The 20552-nt window shown below is 50.2% G+C and overlaps 2 protein-coding genes and 1 long non-coding RNA gene across 9 annotated transcripts in view; 2 read left to right on the top strand and 1 right to left on the bottom strand.

Annotated features, from left to right (window-relative positions):
- The window catches only part of Ewsr1 (EWS RNA binding protein 1), a 33505-nt gene extending 23956 nt beyond the window's left edge, over nucleotides 1-9549 (top strand). For 2 of the 5 annotated variants that reach the window (XM_045133174.1, XM_004664035.2), the window contains 10 exons: nucleotides 18-198; nucleotides 2962-2999; nucleotides 3535-3567; nucleotides 3757-3875; nucleotides 6627-6756; nucleotides 7656-7778; nucleotides 8102-8264; nucleotides 8504-8601; nucleotides 8751-9003; nucleotides 9154-9549. In XM_045133174.1, the coding sequence (XP_044989109.1) occupies nucleotides 18-198; nucleotides 2962-2999; nucleotides 3535-3567; nucleotides 3757-3875; nucleotides 6627-6756; nucleotides 7656-7778; nucleotides 8102-8264; nucleotides 8504-8601; nucleotides 8751-9003; nucleotides 9154-9193 (1178 nt within the window). In that variant the 3' untranslated portion in view covers nucleotides 9194-9549. Of the gene's footprint in view, nucleotides 1-17; nucleotides 203-2961; nucleotides 3000-3534; nucleotides 3568-3756; nucleotides 3876-6626; nucleotides 6757-7655; nucleotides 7779-8101; nucleotides 8265-8503; nucleotides 8602-8750; nucleotides 9004-9153 lie in introns of those variants that run through there. The other 3 variants (XM_004664034.2, XM_004664036.2, XM_004664038.2) reach the window with 2 other exon arrangements.
- A 1126-nt stretch (nucleotides 9550-10675) lies between these two features.
- On the bottom strand, nucleotides 10676-14795 carry LOC123454129. The gene is made up of 3 exons (XR_006633178.1): nucleotides 14742-14795; nucleotides 14267-14349; nucleotides 10676-10727 (listed from the first exon to the last, which is right to left on the bottom strand). It is a non-coding gene; the product is annotated as an uncharacterized LOC123454129 (long non-coding RNA).
- A 104-nt stretch (nucleotides 14796-14899) lies between these two features.
- Nucleotides 14900-20438, top strand: Gas2l1 (growth arrest specific 2 like 1). Of its 3 annotated transcripts, none has more exons than XM_045132964.1 (6): nucleotides 14900-15003; nucleotides 15645-16653; nucleotides 17970-18077; nucleotides 18172-18268; nucleotides 18377-18548; nucleotides 19060-20438. In XM_045132964.1, exons 2-6 carry the CDS (start codon nucleotides 16006-16008, stop codon nucleotides 20129-20131), a joined length of 2097 nt encoding a protein of 698 aa, XP_044988899.1. In that variant the 5' UTR covers nucleotides 14900-15003; nucleotides 15645-16005; the 3' UTR covers nucleotides 20132-20438. The 3 variants fall into 3 exon arrangements, with proteins under 3 accessions (XP_044988899.1, XP_004664042.1, XP_044988898.1); XM_004663985.2 differs by having other exon boundaries at nucleotides 14930-15003; nucleotides 15983-16653; XM_045132963.1 differs by lacking the exon at nucleotides 14900-15003 and adding an exon at nucleotides 15387-15606 and having other exon boundaries at nucleotides 15983-16653.
- The last annotated feature ends 114 nt before the right edge of the window (nucleotides 20439-20552 follow it).

The following is a 20552-nucleotide window of genomic DNA, read 5'->3' on the forward strand; positions in this document are numbered from 1 at the left end:
TGTGACTCTTTCCTCAGGTTCATTCCGACAGGACCACCCCAGTAGCATGGGTGTTTATGGGCAGGAGTCTGGAGGATTTTCCGGACCAGGAGAGAACCGGAGCATGAGTGGCCCTGATAACCGGGGCAGGGGAAGAGGGGGATTTGATCGTGGAGGCATGAGCAGAGGTGGGCGGGGAGGAGGACGCGGTGGAATGGGGTAAGAGCAAACCTTTTCTCCTTTTACCTAATTTTGTTTCATCCATAGGATTTTCAGTGGAAAGAAGGGACTGAAAGACATAAGAAATTTATTCTGCATTTCCATGGACAATCTGTTGAGGTCAAGCCTTCTAAAACATGGAAATGTCATCTTTGTGGCATATTGAATGGCAGTTTGCTGCTTTTTTTTTTTTTTTTTTTTATTTTTATTTTTTTTTTTCCCCTGCCAATAACTTTTGTTGGGTTGGGGAGAACAAAGAATGGTTTTGAAACTAGAGCTTTCAGTTCCTTTCATGGTTTTCAGAGGTGAAATGCCTCTTTGGGTAATAGATCTGGGGATGGAACACACACAACCCTTCTAACAACCCTAAGTTTTAACTGATGCCTCTGAGTGGTTGTCTTGAAATAACCTGGTGTGTAAGAAAAGAAATGTGGCTGTTTTCCACAATGCTTGTCCCCATCTTCTCTTTGTACTAGAACTGTTGAACATGATAGTGAAGATCTTGGTCCCATAATCATTAAATATCCCAAGGTGCCCCTGATACATAGTTTGGTTGGAACAAAGAAAAATCTAGTAACTCTTTTGCAGAGTAATGTATAGAAGTTTAGCATCTCTCCCCATTGGAGATTTTTAAAGTCTAAATCGGTTTTGACCATTTTGATTGATGGCACAATCTGGTTTAGAAAACTTTGTTTAGATCAATAGAGTGACCCTGCTGCTTCTACCTGCCCTTCCCCTCCCTCCTCCCATCCCTTCTTCCCTTTCTGGTGTCTGTACTTTGATGAAGGTGAGGTATAATGTTGGTGGTTAACATAATACAGAAGGTTTAGTTCTGTGTGTGTTCTGTCCCTATAAAAACTAGAAGGAAAAGTTACGCAGAATCATACCATAAGTAAAAATTGGATTTGTTGCCACTGTTCGTTTGAGGTAAAATTAAGTAGCAATCTTTTTTACTAAAGGACTTCAAAACATAGATTAAAAGATCTAATTACATATTGGCAAATTTGTCTACCTTTGAAAGATAACCTTGTTTTATACATTCTGCATAACTTTAAAGATAAGTCTTCAGTGAAATCTTTATTGGAAAAAGGTCATTTTTATAACATGCAAAAATTTTATGAGTAATTTGGCGTAAAGTAAAGTCAGTCTTCTGATTTGGAGAATATCATTCCATTATAAAGGTTTCACTTTATGGATGTTTAAAAATAGGCATTGACACTTGAAATTACTATCATCACGTCTCAAATCACCTAGAATTCTTAGTATTTTTCAATTGCAAAAACAATTTCAAGTTTATTCGTCTTACTACTCCAGAAGTGATGATTCTACTGGTTTTGCTAGACCGCTATTAGAGGGGCCCCTCTTTCTGGATGAGAAGTCTCTCCTGGAGTCATAGAAGCCATGGCCTTCCCCATAGTTTTTTGACAGACTGAAGCAGTCTGTTGGATCCTGTGGGGACAGGACACGGGGCAGTTCCCCTTCCCCTTTTTTTATTGTGGTGTGGTGATGGTTTTCAGTGTCTTCTACAGGTAAGGCGCTCAATGTTGTTAACATGCCCTTTTCATTGCCTCAGTATTTTGATATTTTCATTGGCTGTTAAACGTGGAAACTTTTTAACATGCTTTGTCGCATTTATATGCTACAGGTTACAAAGTGAGAGCCTTGTATACACTTCAATACTTAAAAAGTACCCGTACTCAGTACTCAGCCGGCAGCATAATGAAAAGTGGGACTAGACACGGTGTCCATATGGAGAGGAAAAATATACATAGAATATTTTAAACAAAATGTATTCATTGTATAAATGGAATCCTTCTGTAACTTTGGTAACTGCATACTTGTTGTTTGGTAATGAACCAGAGGAGGTATAATACTCTAGAATTGTGTAACATTAAAGTGTAAACTTTGTGTTTAAAGAGAGAGAACTTTTTCTGGTGTGTACATTTAAAGAGGAAACAAAGCTGCATGCAACAGCTTGAACTGTGTATTCAGGTATTAAAGGTGCAATACTGGTTAGGAGAAATTTTAGCGCCTCCCACTGGGAGCTGCTTTTATTTAATTCTAAAAATCATTGGCCAGAAAAAGGCCCAATTCATATTTCTTTCTCCCCTCTTTACAGTATGTATTTATATTGCCATAGTCCTTCTTAACTGATACGTGTATAAAGTTGCACCCCCAGTCCATCAAGCCTTGGTATTTGTTGTAAATTCTCCTTTCACAGCAATTGTTAAATCCATTAGGGGCCCTGGATTGTGTGGCTTTATGCTGAAGATTGCCTGGATGCGTCCTCTGATGTGTGTTGTAGGCATTTAATGTTGTCTTCTGCGTTATTACACTGTGACTTGTTAGGAAACCCAGGGCCTCAGCTTGGCTCTCCCTCTGGGAGAGGTTGAGGGTGCACCTTTATGAACATGGAAAGATTCAGTCACAGCAGTGCTCCCCTGGTGTTTCATTTGATGGGGTGGGTGTTTGGGATCTAGGGTTTTTTTCCTCCCTAATTTGCCAAGTATTGCACTATTAATACCAGACCCCGAAATGAAAGAAACCAGCCACACTGGTGTGTACAATCAGACAAGCAAGGTTGTATATTAAGGAAATTTGAGCAAGCTGCCCTGAAGAAAGGCATAGTGACAAGATGAGAGAGATGCATTGTTTGGAGATGTGTTTAGCCAGTGCCCTTCTTCCCCACGAGCCCCCCCAAAGGCTCAGAGCGGTACTGGCTTTTAAAGGGAAAGGCCTTCATTTCTTCGTTTATCCCCCCAGCAGCGCTGGAGAGCGAGGTGGCTTCAATAAGCCTGGTGGTAAGTTTTTGAGTATTACCATGGATAGTGTTTAAAAAAAAAATACAGTCAGTTTTTAGAAAACTATAATTTTTATTAGCTTCATAAGTGGTTAAAAATGATCTATATGAAAGAGACTAATGGGTACTGCCGGCATTGTCTTAGGGGTAATAAGGTTAACCTATGGTTACAAAACAAAGGGTAACTTGAAGTATTGAGCAACTGTATCTGTAATATGGGGGAGAGTAGAGTTTTTAAATTTGGTTTATTTGGAGGAAAAAATTTGACTTAAATTTAACACTAATTTGGCACATAAGCATCGAGAGTGTATTTGGTTAATGGTTTAGAAGAAAACCAGCAAAGAAAAAAGCCAACCCTAGCAAACATTTTCACAAATGTTAAAGAGGCACTGCTCCATTTTAGCAGTGCGGGTCATTTTGGATTTAATGAATCCCCATCAAATGGTGGTGTAGTAGATAGCTATGTGTGTTTGTAAGATATGTAGCTTGCAAGACTTGCACTAATAATATTTTATATGATCTTTCCTGGTTGGCAGGACCCATGGATGAAGGACCAGATCTTGACCTAGGTAACTTGAAATTCTCGAACTTTTTATTGTGCTTTCATAGTTAAGAGTTACCGACGTGTGCTAGAGTCTAGCAGCCCAGTGGACAAATGTGGTGGTGTTGACAAGGAGAGTTTGGGACTTACTATCCAACAAAAAGATCCTACTTATGTAAGATAGTATAACACAGTGTGTCTTGTTTTTCTCTGGAAGGCCTCCCATTAGATCCTGATGAAGACTCTGACAACAGTGCAATTTATGTACAAGGATTAAATGACAATGTGACTCTTGATGATCTGGCTGACTTCTTTAAGCAGTGTGGTGTTGTCAAGGTAAGCAAAGCATAATCAGGTGATGGAACAGAGATTCAGACCACAAAACATTTTTAAGATATTGACATGATGTTAACAATTGTTTCTGAAGTGGGCATTGTGTGGTTTGGTCCTTAAAGTACTTCCTCAGGTGCTGGCCATTGGGATAACATACCTGCAATCCTATCACTCAGGAGTTGAGGGCAGGAGGATCTTCAGTTGAATGCCCATGTGGATTGTAGAGCAAGACCCTGTGTGTGGGGGCGGGGGGCCATACAAGGTCTGGGATGTTAGTGATAGAGCACTTGTCTGGTATTTACAAGGTCTTGGACCAAAAACCCTCTTTCTGTAATGTTAGCCAGGTGTTTTGGTTTTTTAAAACAATATCCCGTGTAGCCCAGGCTGGCCTCTTAACTCTGTATAGTAGGTTGGCCTTGAGCTCCTGCCTCCCATCTCCCATGTGCTGGGATTATAGACATGTCACCATTGATAGCAAGGAAGCCCTTCCTTTCTTTTCCTTCTTCATTTCTTTTAGTATAGGCAGTTCTCTTGCTACCATGTTCCCTAAATACTTGATAACTTAATGTTGGGGACTTTTTAATTTAATCCCAGCACTTGGAACACTTGGAGTAGGATCACTACGACAGTGGGTTTTGCTTGTGTAAGCCTGGGTTTCTCTAATGTATAATCAATTCTTGTTGTTTGTGGCAATCATAGAAAGGTGCTGGAAATAATAGGGATGGTAGGTACCTATAGATTATAAACTGAGGGTGTTTTTTGGTTTTTCAAGGTAGGGTCTCACTCTAGTCCAGGCTGACCTGAATTCACTATGTAGTCTCAGGGTGGCCTCAAACTCATGGAGATCCTCCTACCTCTGCCTCCCAAGTGCTAGGATTAAAGGCACATACACAGCTTACTCACTTTGTTGTTGTTTGTTTATTTTTGAGAGAAAGGCAGATGGGGGAGAATGGGCGCAGCACCAAGGCCTTTAACCAATTCAAACTCCAGACACATGTGCCACTTTGTGCATGTGTGAGTCCTGGAGAATTGAACGTAGGTCCTTTGGCTTTGCTGTCAAATGATTTAACCACTAAGCCATCTCTCCAGCTCCCCATTCAGTTTTTTTGTTTTTGTTTTGCTTTTCTAGGTAGGCTTTCACTCTAGCTTAGGCTTACCTGGGATTCACTATGTAGTCTCAGGGTGGTCTTGTACTCACAACAGTCCTCCTATTTTATACATATAGTTTACCTTTTTCAGTTTGACCCTATGCATAATGTCCGTTAGCAGGGAGAAGACACTCATTCCTTTTGGGTTTTTGAGAAGATGTCCCACCATGTAAGCCAGGCTAGCTTTAAAACCTGAACCTCCTGCACTCTGCTTTCTGCAAGCATGAGCCACCATGCCTGGTTTAATTTTATTTATTTATTTATTTATTTTGCAAGCAGAGAGAGAGAAGAGACAGAACAGGTACACCAGGACCTTCTGTCACTGCAAATGATCTCCAGGTGCTTGAGCCATTTTGTTCATCTGGCTTTATGTGGTGCTGGAAAACTCAGATCATTAGGCAATGCAGTCAAGCACCTTAACTACTGAGCCACCTCTTGAGCTCAGACATCTATATTAATGAGAGTAGCTGTCTTTCTTGCTTTTGAGCCCTGTAGATAAGTAGCTCAAGTATTGATTTAGATCATGTGTGGGCTTAGTACAAAAACCTGTGAAGCATAATATTCTTATGTAGTGCTCAAAGAATGAGTACTCTGTTCTAGCCTTAAAGAACTAGTCATAAATGCAGATAGCATAGTCACAGGCACATAAGCTTTACTTGATAACATAAAGGAGAGGAGTGTTTTCTTGTTATTTCTGTTCTTTTCAGTGTCAGATCAAGCCATATCCCTAGCCCCACGAGTGCTTTTCTCTTTACTAGTTACATTTGACAGGTACTTCTTTGGCATAAAACTTGTCGAACTTAGGCACCAAGTACACATGGTAACCTAGTTTGGGCTGGAAAGATGTTCAGTGGTAAAGGCACTTACATGGAAAGCCTGACAGCCCAGGTACAATTCCCCCTTACCCATGTAAAGCCAGATGCACAAAGTAGTGCATGCATCTGGCATAGCAGTGGCAGGAGGCCCTGGTGTGCCCTATCCTCTTTCCTCTCAAATAAATAAAATAAGCCAAAAATCAAGTGCATCTACAAGGAAAAACTCACCTAAGGTAGCTGTTGGTTGTAGAAGTTGAGAATAAGTCACCCGTAATTCTAATACCCAGAGATGGATTTGATACCCTAACTGTGTCTGCCTGCAGAGCTTGACTGCCTTTGACAGGTGGAAAGACTTCTCTGAATTTTACATGTGCTTTTTTCTGTAAAATTTATGTATTACATAAAGGGACTGGGGAAGTTGCTCAGTAATTGAAGTTGCTTCCTTGCAAAACCTGAAGCAAAACAAACATTCTGATGCATTGGCCAAAAATCCTGACACATGTGTATACCAACACATCTGCAAAAAAAAAAAAAAAAATTGAGGAAGGGTCTCACACTAGTCCAGGCTGACCTGGAATTCACTATGGAGTCCAAGGGTGGCCTTGAACTCACGGCAATCCTCCTACCCTTGCCTCCTGAGTGCTGGGATTAAAGGCATGTGCCACCATGCCCAGCATGCAAAATATTTTAAAAACTTTTTTTTTTCTTGAGAGAGAGAATTGTTTGCGTATGCATATTGTACCAAGGCTTCTTGCTCTGTCTAGCAAATGCTATGTAACTTTTATGTGTAGATGAACAAGAGAACTGGACAACCCATGATCCACATCTACCTGGATAAGGAAACAGGAAAGCCCAAAGGTGATGCCACGGTGTCCTATGAAGATCCACCAACTGCCAAGGCTGCTGTGGAGTGGTTTGATGGTAGGATCTGTTCTCTGTCACCCTTAACTCTGTTCACTCAGACATGTAGTGTCGTAGCCATTGCTATGTGTCGGTCACTTTTGAGGAAAAAAAGGGCCCTGCTTATTCTCTGAGGTTTAGGAATAGAAGACAGTGGTATTCTCCTTGGTGGTGACCGTAGATCATGGCAGGAGGGAGAAACTTGAGAGAGGAATAACAAGACGACCACCTGTGTACTCTTAGAGGAAGTTTCCTTTCTTTCACTAACCCTGGATTAGGAAATCTTTTTATTTTTATTTGTTATTGCAAGTCCACTTTGCTTCAACTGCCAGGACTTTATTTTGCCCTCACCCATAATGAATGAATTGGGTGGACTTTGGGGAGGGGGGGTTGAGACAATGTTTAATGTAGCCTGTGCTGCCCTCTAACTCACTGTATAACCAAGGATGACTTTGAACTTCTGGACTCTTTCCTCCACCTCCTGTGTGCTAAGATTACAAATGTGCCTAGTTTATGTGGTACCAAGGATTGAGCCCTCCAGGGTTTTGTGGGTGATAGGCAAGCATTCTTAGCAAGTGAGCTGCATCTCCAGTCTTTCCAGTAAAAATCTTACAGAAAGTTGGGCATGTGGGCCCTTTTCTTTAATCCCAGCACTCAGGAGACTGAGGTATGAGGATCACTGTAAGTTTGAGGTTCACCTGGTTTACATAGCTACAGGATAGCCTGTGTTCAGTGAGACAGCCTCAAAAAAAAGAAAGCAAAAAAAACTGAGAAAATTACAGGAAGGAAGGCTTGATGCTTTTGATGCTTCAGATTCTCATAAATCATGACCTCCGTCTGAACAGTGTAGAGTGTTCTCTAATCCTTCACAGAGGAGAGTGGAGTGCAAAGTCACCAATGGTTCATTTGTGCTTTTTCAGGGAAAGATTTTCAAGGAAGCAAACTTAAAGTCTCTCTTGCGCGGAAGAAGCCTCCAATGAATAGCATGCGAGGTGGCATGCCACCCCGTGAGGGCAGAGGAATGCCACCACCACTTCGTGGAGGTATTGGCAGGCACTTATCTCTGGGCTCTTCCTGTATTTTGATAAGTTTATCAGTACTTTTGCTCTTGAGAAAGTTACTAGAGAACTCTTTAAGAGAGCTGGCTGTCCATGTGTGTAGGAGCGGGCTGTTAGAGCTGGCAGCTCCACAACATAGAGTTGTTGGGGAGGAGGGAGGCTAGAGGAAACACCTTGGAAGGAGTAGCCCATGTGGTCAGCTTTCTGGGCATCGGACCTGCTAGTTGCAGTGATGGAGTTGTTGCCCGTGGAAGAATTTCCTACAGCAGCACTGCTATCAAGTGGTGATTGACTGTTGTTATTTGCAGGTCCAGGTGGCCCAGGAGGTCCTGGGGGACCCATGGGTCGCATGGGAGGCCGTGGAGGAGACAGAGGTGGCTTTCCCCCAAGAGGGCCCCGGGGTTCCCGAGGAAACCCCTCTGGAGGAGGAAATGTCCAGCACCGAGCTGGAGACTGGCAGTGTCCAAATCCGTATGTACCTCACCAGTGATGGCATCCCCTCCTCACCCCATCTCCCTGCTGGGGCAGGACTGCCAGGTTTCAATGTCGAGATGAAAAGTGTTGATTTTGAGGGTGTTTGTGGGTGGAAGGAGCACCAAGTACTCCCCAGATGAGACTGTCATGTCAGCTGATCCCCATAATTGTACTGTGCCTGGGGCCTGCTCAACTCCCACAGTTCCATTGATGTCTGCTCTGGTGACTTTATGCAGGGGCTGTGGAAACCAGAACTTCGCCTGGAGAACAGAATGCAACCAGTGTAAGGCCCCCAAGCCTGAGGGCTTCCTCCCGCCACCCTTCCCACCTCCGGGTAGGTACAGGTTTCCTGGAGCGCTTCAGCTTCCTGATGATTAGTGTCTGCTTGTCTGCTCTAGGAGAAGAAATAGAGCCTGCCAAAGGGTGTCCTCGGAGATTCCGCTCTTCCCCTCACTCTGGTCTGCTGCCCTTTCCTCACTTTAGGCGGTGATCGTGGAAGAGGTGGCCCTGGTGGCATGCGAGGAGGACGAGGTGGCCTCATGGACCGTGGAGGTCCTGGTGGAATGTTCCGAGGTGGCCGTGGTGGAGACAGAGGTGGCTTCCGAGGTGGCCGTGGCATGGACCGAGGTGGCTTTGGTGGAGGAAGACGAGGTGGTCCAGGGGGCCCCCCTGGGCCTTTGATGGAACAGATGGGAGGAAGAAGAGGCGGACGTGGAGGACCTGGGAAAATGGATAAGTATGTGGTGGGGAAGGGCCTGTCCCTTCCCAGTCTTGACTGGAGTGAGTCCAGATGAGCCAGTGCTGGAGAAGAGTCCAGGGCACCTGTGGGCTCTGGGGAGGGCTCGCCATGCCTCCGCCCTCTAACCTGAGCCCCCTTGCCTTGCAGAGGCGAGCACCGTCAGGAGCGCAGAGACCGGCCCTACTAGACGCAGAGACCCCGCAGAGCTGCATTGACTACCAGATTTATTTTTTAAACCAGAAAATGTTTTAAATTTATAATTCCATATTTATAATGTTGGCCACAACATTATGATTATTCCTTGTCTGTACTTGAGTATTTTTCACCATTTGTGAAGAAACATTAAAACAAGTTAAATGGTAGTGTGCTGAGTTTTTTTTTTTTTCCTTCTTTTAAAGATGGTTGTTTAAGACTTTAACAATGGGAACCCCTTGTGAGCATGCTCAGTATCATTGTGGAGAACCAAGAGGGCCTCTAACTGTAACAATGTTGATGGTTGTGATTTTTTTTTTAAATAAAATTCCAAATGTTTATAAACTGTCATCCTTCTCAGCCTCTGTTCTGCAGTTGCATGCCTGTCCTAAGTGCTATCCAGCTTATTGTACAAGAAAGCTGAAATGGTGCTGGCAGGAAAATTCCAATTCTGCAGCGTCTGGAAACCCCTAAGAAAAACCTGCTCTAGTATCTGAAACAGCAGACATTGGATAAGTTCCAGGTGTTGCTGAGTGGGAGGGGGACTTGGCTGTGTTCCTAAACTGCCCCCTGACAACAGAGTTTGTTCCTCGGGACAGATGACGGCCTAGTTTGCTGGGTGATTTCCCATGCTGGTGTAAGTAGGCCCTCCCTTCTAAAACCCCACAGGCTCACCCTGTACCTTCACTGAGACAATAGGCCTCAGTCACCCACACCCCAGTTGGCAGATTGGTGGTTATTCTCAATTCTCCCTTTGCTGCCCTCGTCCTCACCTTCAAACCTCAGGACTTCATTATCCTCACCCAGCCAGCCTCCCACTCAGATTTCCACGCGTCCACTGCTGACCCTTCCCCAAAAAACTGCCAGCCCTGTCAGAAAATAAGCATTTGTCACAAACCTTGGAGTTACAAGGTCAGCTTGTAACACTCCATTTTCTACTGTTGCCACTATGGCCCAAGGTCAAGGCCACCTCACAAATTCTCTGGGCTCCTTTCCTTCCCTCAGAGGCCAGTGTAACATCAGCGCTGTGATTCTCAAAGCCTCTGAGTTCAGCTGTGGGACTCATGTCCTGCTCACCCTTGCTCACTGCAGAGAGCATCTACAGGGCTACGATGTGCCCTCTTGTTGCATTTACCACCAGGGTTCATGGCAAGTAGCTGCCACGTTCAGTTCCCATTACCCATTTCTCAGGTAAGAGTAGAAATCAAGACTTGACATGGTGGTGTACACTTTTAGACCCGGCATTCAGGAGGCTGAAACAAGAAATGAGGACAAGGGCAGAGGGTACAGATACGACTGGTAGAGCAGCCGCCTGGCACACAAGTCCCGGAGTACATCATCACACCACCGAGGACCCACATGCGCTCCAGCAGTGAGGGCCGAGTGAGCCACACTCTTCCCTGGCCTTTGGCACTGAGCAGCTCTCACTGGGGCAGTCAGACCACCGGGGCACTCACCAGTAAGTAAGAGCAGTGGGGTTAACAGTAGTCTGGGTAGAGCCGTTTTCTGGGCCTGGAACCAGAGGGTGCCTAGGAGAAAATGGAGGACAGACCATGGTGAACTTCAAACCCAGGAGGCCACACAGCACAGGTCTGAGCAAAGGTAGGGTCAAAGAAACATGTCCGTGCCATGTGAGGCTCAAAAGGAAGGGAGTCCCCTGCTCCAGGGCTACTGAAGCTAAGGCAGGACAGAGTGAAGTCCTGATCTGAGATAACAGCAAGCTTTCAAATCACCCCCCCCCCTTTTTTGTTGTTGTTGTTGTTGCTTTTTTTGAGGTAAGGTCTTACCTCTAGCTCAGGCTGACCTGGAATTCACTATGTAGTCTCACAGTGTCCTTGAACTTACGGTGATCCTCTTACCTCTGCCTCTGGAGTGCTGGAATTAAAGGCATGTGCCACCACGCCTGGCCCATGCCACCCCATCTTGCCCCACTCTTGGCAGCACAGGGAGAAGTGAGCTCTCAGCCCTTTGTTTTTTTTTCGTTGGTTTTTTTTGTTTGTTTGTTTATTTATTTATTTGAGAGCGACAGACACAGAAAGACAGGGAGAGAGAGAGAATGGGTGCGCCAGGGCTTCCAGCCTCTGCAAACGAACTCCAGACACGTGCGCCCCCTTGTGCATCTGGCTAACGTGGGACCTGGGGAACCCAGCCTCAAACCGGGGTCCTTAGGCTTCACAGGCAAGCACTTAACTGCTTAGCCATCTCTCCAGCCCCCTTTGTTGGTTTTTTTTTTTTAGGGGCACAAGAAGCAGTTCAAGCTGCATGCTTTTAGTCACAGCACTCGAGAGGTAGGGTCGCTGTGAGTTTGAGGCCACTCTGAGATTACATAGTGAATTCCAGGTCAGCCTGGGCCAGAGAGACCCTACCTTGGAAAAACAAGCAAGAAAGCAGTTAGGGTTAGCTGGACCTCAAGTGGGGCAGCAGACCACCTGAAGTTCTGGTGATTGGACGTTCCAGACTGTGAGGCCTTCACTTATCCTGAACTGCTTGAATCAGACTGTCCTGGACAGCTTCAGGTTAACCAACCAGTGAGCCAGGTTCCTGGGCTGCAACCTGTTAATGAGGGCTTTCCTAGCTAGGAGACTTCACTGACAGCTGGCTATAAGTAAGGTGCGGGCAGCCTGGACTACATCATGAGGCCTTGCCTCCAAACACAAAGGAAGCCTGGCCACGTGCCCATTCCAGGAAGGGAAACAGCATAGGAGCCCCTGCCTTGGGGCTCAGAGTATAAAGAGTGAGGACATCCAGAACCCAGCCCTTTGGCGATTCTGGTGGTTTCTGTCACCTTGAATATGCAAGAAACAGGAGACCATGCAGAGGTCCTAGGACACCACCACACAACAGGTGATCAGCCAAGGTCTTCCAGACCAGGGTTCTGTTGCCCACCTCTTTAAAAGAGGAGTGGAAGCCCGGCGTAATGATGCACACCTTTTGTCCCAGCAGAGACAGAAGGAGGGAGACCGACCGAGGCAGGAGGATAGGAGGATCACCGTGAGTTTGAGGCCACCCTGAGATTACATAGTGAATTCTAGGTCAGCCTGGACTGGAGTGAAACCCTACCTTGAAATATCAAAAACAAAAAATAAGAGTAGTGGAAGCTGGGTGTGGTGGCACACGCCTTTAACCCAAGCAGTTGGGTAGGATCACCATGAGTTCAAGGCCACCCTGAGACTACATCGTGAATTACAGGTCAGTCTGGAATAGAGTGAGACCCCTACCTTGAAAACCAAAAAGAAAAAAGTGGATATACACACCAAGGTAGGGTCTCACTCTAAATAAGTAAATTCCTTCATGGTTCCCATGTCCCTCATCTGTTCCTCCAGCTCCCTCCACTCCAGGCGCAGGAACCTGCCCACTTCCCTTGAACACAGCAGATGCATGCCCACTTTGGGGTCTTTGCTCCCTCAGCTTCCAAAACCTCTTTCCAGATAGCTGGTCTCTCAGTTAAAATTACATTCTTCTTGCACAAGCTCCTGCCCTCCCTCACCTGGCCTCATCTCTGTTTTAGCCTAGGGGCTGCCTCCCTCCTAGATATAAGCTGAGAGCTACTTGGATCTAGGTGCTTCATTAGGGGTCCAGATGACTCAACAAATTGCCTCTTATCACTGAATTTATTATTCTCTTAAAATATATTTTAAATTTTTACTTATTAGAGAATGGGGGCACCAAGGCCTCTAGCCTCTACAAACACTCCAGATGCATGTGCCACCTTGTGCATCTAGCTTACATGGGTCCTGACTCCTTTGGCTTAATTCTAATTTTTGTTTGTTTTGTTGTTTTTCAAGGTAAGGTTTCACTCTAGCCCAGGCTGACCTGGAATTCACTATGTAGTCTCAGGATGGCCTTGAACTCAGAAATTCTCCTACCTCTACCTCCTGACCACTGGGATTAAAGGTATGAGTCACCACCATGGTTTAGTGTTCTCTTTTATTCGTTCATTTATTACAAGCAGACAGAATGAGAATGGGCATGATAAGGCCCAGTGCCACCACAAATGAACTTCAGACACAACCGCCATGTTTGTGCATCTGACTTGACAGGGGTACTGGGGAATCGAACCTGAATGGTTAGGCTTTGCAAGCAAGTGCCTTTAACCACTGAGCCATCTCCTGTGCTCCCTCAGGTGCTGTGTCCAAGTTTGGGCCCCTCCTACATGGTGACTCTAATCTCTTCTGCTGAAGGGCACACACTGTGGTAAGAGCTCTACGATGGCTCAGTGGTTAAAGGTATTTGCTTGCCAAGCCTGCAGCGTGGGAGCAATTCCCCAACATTCACATAAAGCCAGATGCAAAAAAAAAAATAAGGAGCAGGACATGGTGGCACACACCTTTAATCCTAGCACTGGAGAGAAAGAGGTAGGAGGATCCCTGTGAGTTCAAGGCCACCCTGAGACTACATAGTGAATTCCAGGTCAGCCTGAGCTAGGGTGAGACCCTACCTCAAAAAAAAAAAAAAAATTAAAATAATAATAATAATAATAAATATAAATAAAAAACCAAATAAAATAAAATAGGGGCCAGAGAGATGGATTAGTGGTTAAGGTGCTCGTTTGTAAAGCCAAAAGACCCAGGTTCCATTACTCAACACCCAAGTAAAGCCAGATGCACAAGGTAGAGCATGCATCTGGAGTTCATTTGCACTGACTGGAAGCCCTGGCAACCCATTCTCTCTCACTCAAAAAAAAAAAAAAAATTCTCTCTCAAAAAAAAAGAAAAGGGCTGGAGAGATGGCTTAGCGGTTAAGGCACATGCCTGTGAAGCCTAAGGACCCCGGTTAGATTCTCCAGGTCCCATATTACCCAGATGCACAAGGGGGAACATGTCTCTGGAGTTTGTTTGCAGTGGCCAGAGGCCCTGGCATGCCCATTCTCACTCTCTCTCTCCCTCCCTCCCTCTCTCTGTCTCTAATAAATAAATAAAAATAAGATATTTTTTAAAAAATAGCACAAGGATCTGGTGTTCGAGAACCTGGCCCGCTCATACACCACACACACACACACACACACACACACACACACACACACACGTGTGTAAATAAATAAATGATAATAATAAAAGAACATCCGCACCCTGCGCATGGCTGAAGTCAGAAGAACCCAGCCATCCCACGGCAGCAGGGGGCAGGATTTCCGCAGATCCGTCCGGGTCCCTCCTGTGTATCCAAGAAGAACCCAGCCCGGGGAAGTGGGGGTTAATCCTGCAGCAGACAGGAGGCCTCAGTGGGCGCATCCGCAGGATGGGTCCCCAGACAGGGACCATCCTCCCCTGGCCACGCCTACCCAGCTCGGAGGAAGGGGCTCGGTTATCTGTAGATGGTTAGCTCCCGACACAACCACAACACACACAATCTCGGGGACGGAGGTGACTCTGCAGTCCCCATCCTCTATCGCTTCCTGACTTGTCTCCAGGAAGACCATTGTGGGAGGGGTGGAAGGATGGACGAGAGAGGGCGGTCCAAGGATCCCAACCCCTCCCCAGGGCACGGAGGAGGCTGGACGTGAGGACAACCATGGGGTGGGGGGGGCCAAGTGGGGTGTCTGTAACCTGAGGACACTGCTCCTTCCTCCCGCGTCCTTGGCTCAGCCGCCCAGGAAAGGCGCGGCCCCTTTAAGAGCGCGCCACCCCGCCCGCCCCTCCAGGCCGGATCCGAATTCCAGGGAGGCGGGGCGGCGGCGGCGCGCTGGCCCCGGGCGGGCAACGACACCCCGGGATCGCGGGGGACTCGGGCGGCGTCTGTCTGCGGCGGCCCGGCCACCGCCCGCCCGGCCACCGGCACGATGCTCCCCGGGGCGGCGGGATGAGCGAGGTGAGTGCGGGGTGCTGCGGTGGGTTCGAAGCCAGCCTGGGAGGCCGAGGCCTCTCTGCTCCCCGGGGCTGTGTGACCTTGGGCGGCCTTGCACCCTCTCTGAGCCGGGCCTCCCGGAGCAGAGCCACCCAACCCGGGCCATTGGCAATCCGGGCCCTGGCCCTGGCCCGCCACCGGCCTCGGGGACGCTGGGGAGGCTTCTCGGAGGAGGCGGGGCCTGGCTCAGCCGGCCTGATTCCTCCACCCACTGGACTGCCCCCCCAATCCCCACTCCTTCCCTTTCTGAGCCTCAGTTTCCTCATCTGCACAGTGGAAATAACCGTCGTAGCTACCGTTGTTGTCACGGTTCTGGATACTGTCACCTCTGTCATAGGGTTGTCCCAATAACACAGTCCAAAGCTGAGAGGTGTAAGGGAAGGCGCAGGGACCTTTTTGTAAGAGATGGGCTGAAACTATTCATCTGGTCCTGGGCTGGGCTTCCGCTCCCATTCCTGTCCAGTAAGGACCCCGGGGGTCTGTTTTCTATCCCTAGATGTCCATGGGTACCATCCCAGCCTCCACTTCGAGAAAAAAGTCAAGCAGCAAACATGAACATTAAAAGGGGTATAAATTCTTATTTATTTTTGTTTTGTTTCTTCAAGGTAGGGTATCGCTCTAGCCCAGGCTGACCTGGAATTCACTATGTAGTCTCAGGCTGGCCTTGAACTCTGAACGATCCTCCTACCTCGGCCTCCAAGTGCTGGGATTAAAGGCGTGCGCCACCACACCTGGCCCTAAAAAGGATATAAGTTGCAATGATTCCTTTGAAGCAGGGCCTGTGACTGAACCCATTTCACAAATGAGGAAACTGAGGCATGGGGTTTCTCACAGGATGCACTTGAACCCACCATTAGGCCTGAGTAACAAGCTATTGGCAGACTGTTCTGAGTACTTGTTGGAGTCCCCTCCCAGTAATATTGACCAGTGACCCTGCCTACAGTGACTCTCGGCCAGCCGCCGGGCATGGCGGACCCAGTGGTGGGCATCGAGGGCTCTGCGGCCAAGAGCGTGAGGCCATTCCGTTCCAGCGAGGCCTATGTGGAGGCTATGAAAGAAGACCTGGCCGAGTGGCTCAATGCCTTGTACGGCCTGGGCCTGCCCAGCGGTGGTGATGGCTTTCTCACAGGACTGGCCACAGGCACAACCCTGTGCCAACATGCCAACGCTGTCACCAAAGCTGCCCAGGCTCTGGCGGCTGCCCGGCCAACCAGAGGTGTGGCCTTCCAAGCCCACAGCGTGGCACCTGGTTCCTTCATGGCCAGGGACAACGTGGCCACCTTCATCGGCTGGTGCCGTGCGGAGCTGGGCGTGCCCGAGGTGCTCATGTTTGAGACGGAAGACCTGGTACTGCGAAAGAACGAGAAGAGCGTGGTGCTGTGCCTGCTGGAGGTGGCACGGCGTGGGGCCCGCCTGGGCCTGCTGGCCCCACGCCTTGTACAGTTTGAGCAGGAAATTGAGAGGGAGCTGCGAGCCGCACCTCAGAACCCCAACACCCCTACCTCCTCGGGGGAGGATGCCTCAGCCATTGAGGAGGAGGCTGCCACTGCACCGGGCATTCCCACCCGAGCGCCCCGCATGACACCCAGCGACATGCGCAACCTCGACGAGCTGGTGAGTCCTCCTGATGTACATACTGGATCAGTACCCATCCCATCCCTGAGCCTCCTGGGGCAACACCACCCTACCCTGCAAAAGCGGTGCATATTGAGCTGGAGAGAGATGGCTTAGCAGCAAGGCACTTGCCTGCAAAGCCTAAGGACCCAGGCTTGATTCTCCAGAACTCACATGAGTGAGATGCGCGTGGTGGCACATGTGTCTGGAGTTTGTTTGCAGTGGCTGGAGGTCCTGGCACGCCCATTCTCTCATAAATAAACATTTAGAAAGGTTGCATATGTTGGAGCCAGGCATACTGAATACCTGACTCCAAAGACATGGATGGACCCAGAGAGGAAGATGTGTTGAACAGGGTCACACAGCCAAGCTGGGCCTGGGTTAACCCTGGCTCCTGGCATGATCTCCACCCACTTCTTTGATGTGCTTCATGATTTGGGTGCCTCTGTGCACGCAGGTGCTAGACTGATAGATCCCACAACCTCAGGCAGGTTGGGTGGGTGCCACCCTTGGCTGAGAGGTGGTGTGGGAAACTCTGGGCAAGGTGCCTGGCACACTGAGTGCCTGGGGAGCCCCCCCCCCCAGGAGGTGTGGGGACTGACTCCCTTCTCCTTTCCCAGGACCTAGGTGTCCCTGCCGCCCCCGCAGCTGGGTCAAGAGTTACTTTCTTATCAGAAGCATAAGACTATGGTGTGCCTGCCCATAAGTCAGGCAGTGGGATGGCTATGGACAGAGCCACCCCCAGCCTGGGCCTGGGTCACTCCAGGCCCCACCTGCTCATTTCCTCCCGTGGCGCCACTGTGGGCAGGGAGGCGGGCAGGGCCTCCCACATAGCCAGCCTGGCAGCTGTGTGAGGTTGTATGCCTCCCAAGCTGGCATTGTCTGTGTGTGTGTTGGTTGTACGTGTGCGTTCCACATGGTACCCTGTCATTGGTGTGCCCAGCTGGGGACACAGGCCCCCTGCATTTGTGTCCCTGGATCTGCCTGGCCTGGCTGTGGACCTCCCTCATCTGTGATGTGAATGAAAGGGGTAGAAGATGGGCAGGGCTCCCAGGGGCTTAAGGGCCTTGAGGATGAGGAGGACCGGGCCCGGAACACACAGCCCTTTCTCTCTCAGCTTTTTGAACCTCAAGAGGCAAAATGGGGAGCTGGCAAAAGGTCATGTGTGGGAGCAGGGTGACAGTGTCCACTCTATTCTTCCCCGGAAGGACTTACTTCCTCCTGTCTCTGGAGCTGCTGACATTAAGCCCCAGGCGGAGGGACCTGACCCCTGACTTGCCATCTCTCTTGTCTGTCTCCCTCTGGTCTGGTCTCAGGTGAGGGAGATCCTAGGCCACTGCACCTGTCCTGACCAGTTCCCCATGATCAAGGTGTCCGAGGGCAAGTACAGAGTGGGAGACTCCAGTCTGCTCATCTTCGTGCGTGTAAGTGGGGAAGGGGAAGCCCAGCCCAAGGGGCAGTAGAGGGGTGGGCTGCCTGGAGGCCCCCAACTGTGACCACCTGACCTCTGGCCCGCAGGTGCTGCGGAGCCACGTGATGGTGCGCGTGGGTGGTGGCTGGGACACCCTGGAGCATTATCTGGACAAGCATGACCCGTGTCGTTGCGCCTCCACTGGTCAGTGCCCTGTGGGGTGGGTGAGTGGGTGGGTGGACCAGAGGCAAGGGGGGGTCGTCTCTGAGGCTCTCTGTCCCTCATATGTGGCATCTCTCCCATCCCCTGCAGCCCACCGCCTGTCCCAGCCGAGGGCGGGCACCTTCTCCCCGAAGAGGGGTTCACCGACCCCCAGCCCCCGCCCAGGCAGCCCAGTCCCTGGGAGTGAGCGCCGGGGCTCTCGGCCAGATGTGACTCCTGTTAGTTTACGAAGCACAAAGGAAGGGTTGGAGACCCCATTCAGGTGAGCTGCAGGGAGGACCGAGGGGGATGAGCAGGCCCTGGGGGTGGGGTACAGTGTAGGGGGGGCGCCCGCCCGGGCTTGGCATGACGGAGTTGCCCGTCGCTCCAGAGTGACTCATACCCTGGGAAAAGTTCCCGTGGGTGGGGGCGGGCCTGGCTTCCCGTCTCCATGGCAACACGACCAAACCAACAACACAGCTGGGCTGGACTCTGGAAGCCAGCCCCGGGGCGGCGGCCAATCAGTCCCAACCCAGGCTTCCTTCTGTCCAGGCCTGGGGAGGGGGAGACCTCCTTGCTTCCGTTGCTGCCTGCCTTCGGGGACCACCCCTCTCCCTCCGAGTGGTCACAGGAAGCGGGGGAGGGGAGACTCTCACTTCTCTCTGGAAAGCCCCCTGGACAGATAGCAACCTTGCCAGCTCCCACGGGCACTGCCCCACCTGCCCGGGGCTCATTTGCTCCTGCCCACCTTGCTCGCCAGGGATGTCCCATCTCTCTCTTATTCCCCGCCCCAGGCCCCGGGACCAGCTACCCCCTCTCCCCCGCTCCCGCCGCTACTCCGGGGACAGTGACTCCTCAGCATCTTCGGCCCAGAGCGGTCCCCTAGGTGCCCGCAGTGATGACCCCGGCCCTGGCCAGCGGAGGGAGCGCACTAGCCGGCGGCTGACCACCACCACCACCATCACCGGCACCCCAGCCTCCCCGAGACGACCGCCCACCCCTCGCAGCCAATCCCGAGATCGGCTGGATCCTGGGCGACCCCGCACAGCCCTAGGTGGCCGAGGTGCCCATCAGCTGTCCGTTGTCCCCAGCCCAGCTCGGCGGGCCCGCAGCCAGAGCCGAGATGAGCATGCCCAAGCCGTACTGCTGGTGCGCAGGGACCGAGATGGGCAGCACTCGTGGGTTCCCAGGGGCAGGGGCGGCGGCGGCGGCGGCGCTGGTGGGGGCTCAGGTAGGAGCACCCCGCAGACTCCCCGTGCCCGCAGCCCTGCGGCATCATCGCGGCCTCCCCGGGGCCCCAGTCCTGGCCCCGAGTTGGCCGCCACACCAGCCAGCATCTTCCGCACACCGCTGCAGCTGGACCCGCAGCAGGAGCAGCAGCTGTTTCAGCGCCTGGAAGAGGAGTTCCTGGCCAATGCCCGCGCCTTAGAGGCTGCTGCCAGTCGGACCCCCACCGGACCAACTCCTGAGTCGGCTCGGGCCTCAGACCCTCCAGCTCCAGACTCAGCCTACTGTTCCTCCAGCTCCTCCTCTTCATCCCTCAGCGTTCTGGGTGGCAAGTGGGACTCTGGCCGGACAGCCAATGGGCTACCTGGGACCCGTGGCCAAGCCCTGTCCAGCTCTTCGGATGAAGGCGGGCCCTGCCTTGGTGTCGGGGGGACTTTGGATACAGCTGGTAGCACCCTGGTTGGCCCAGAACACTCACGGACCTGGGCCCGGGGGAGGATGGACACACAACCAGACCGTAAACCCTCACGCATTCCCACACCACGGGGACCCCGCCGTCCATCTGGACCCACGGAACTCGGGGCCTGGCATGCTCTGCAGTCGGTCACCCCCAGGTCCGAACCAGATTCCCAAATGTGATGGACCAGCCCCAGCTGCTCTCACAACCCCATTCCCTCTTTTCTTTTGTGGCCTTAACCTACCCTCAGCATCAGGGAGCCCACCCCCCCCTTCCACCTCTTGAGTACCAGACCTCATGGGACCAGACCCCTCGGGACCACATTGCACAATGGGACCTCGGTTGTACTACCGGTTGGGGGAAATGAGTGTTGCTATTTAATTACTAATATTATTGAATGCCTTAGTGGAGACCGGGCCAGCCTGGTGTCCTGAAGGACCTGTGGTCCAGTAAGCAGAACCTCTTGACAGTAAAGTTTTGCTCCATCCATCTTCTCTTGTTTCTTCGGGTCTTGGTCCCTCATGAAAAGTTAGGCTCCTGGAATTAACTGCTAGGAGAACAAACGTGGCAGCCTCTGACCTGCCTATTTATTCCAGAACAAGA

The sequence above is a fragment of the Jaculus jaculus genome, chromosome 13, assembly GCF_020740685.1.
Source record: "Jaculus jaculus isolate mJacJac1 chromosome 13, mJacJac1.mat.Y.cur, whole genome shotgun sequence".
Classification (NCBI taxonomy): domain Eukaryota; kingdom Metazoa; phylum Chordata; class Mammalia; order Rodentia; family Dipodidae; genus Jaculus; species Jaculus jaculus.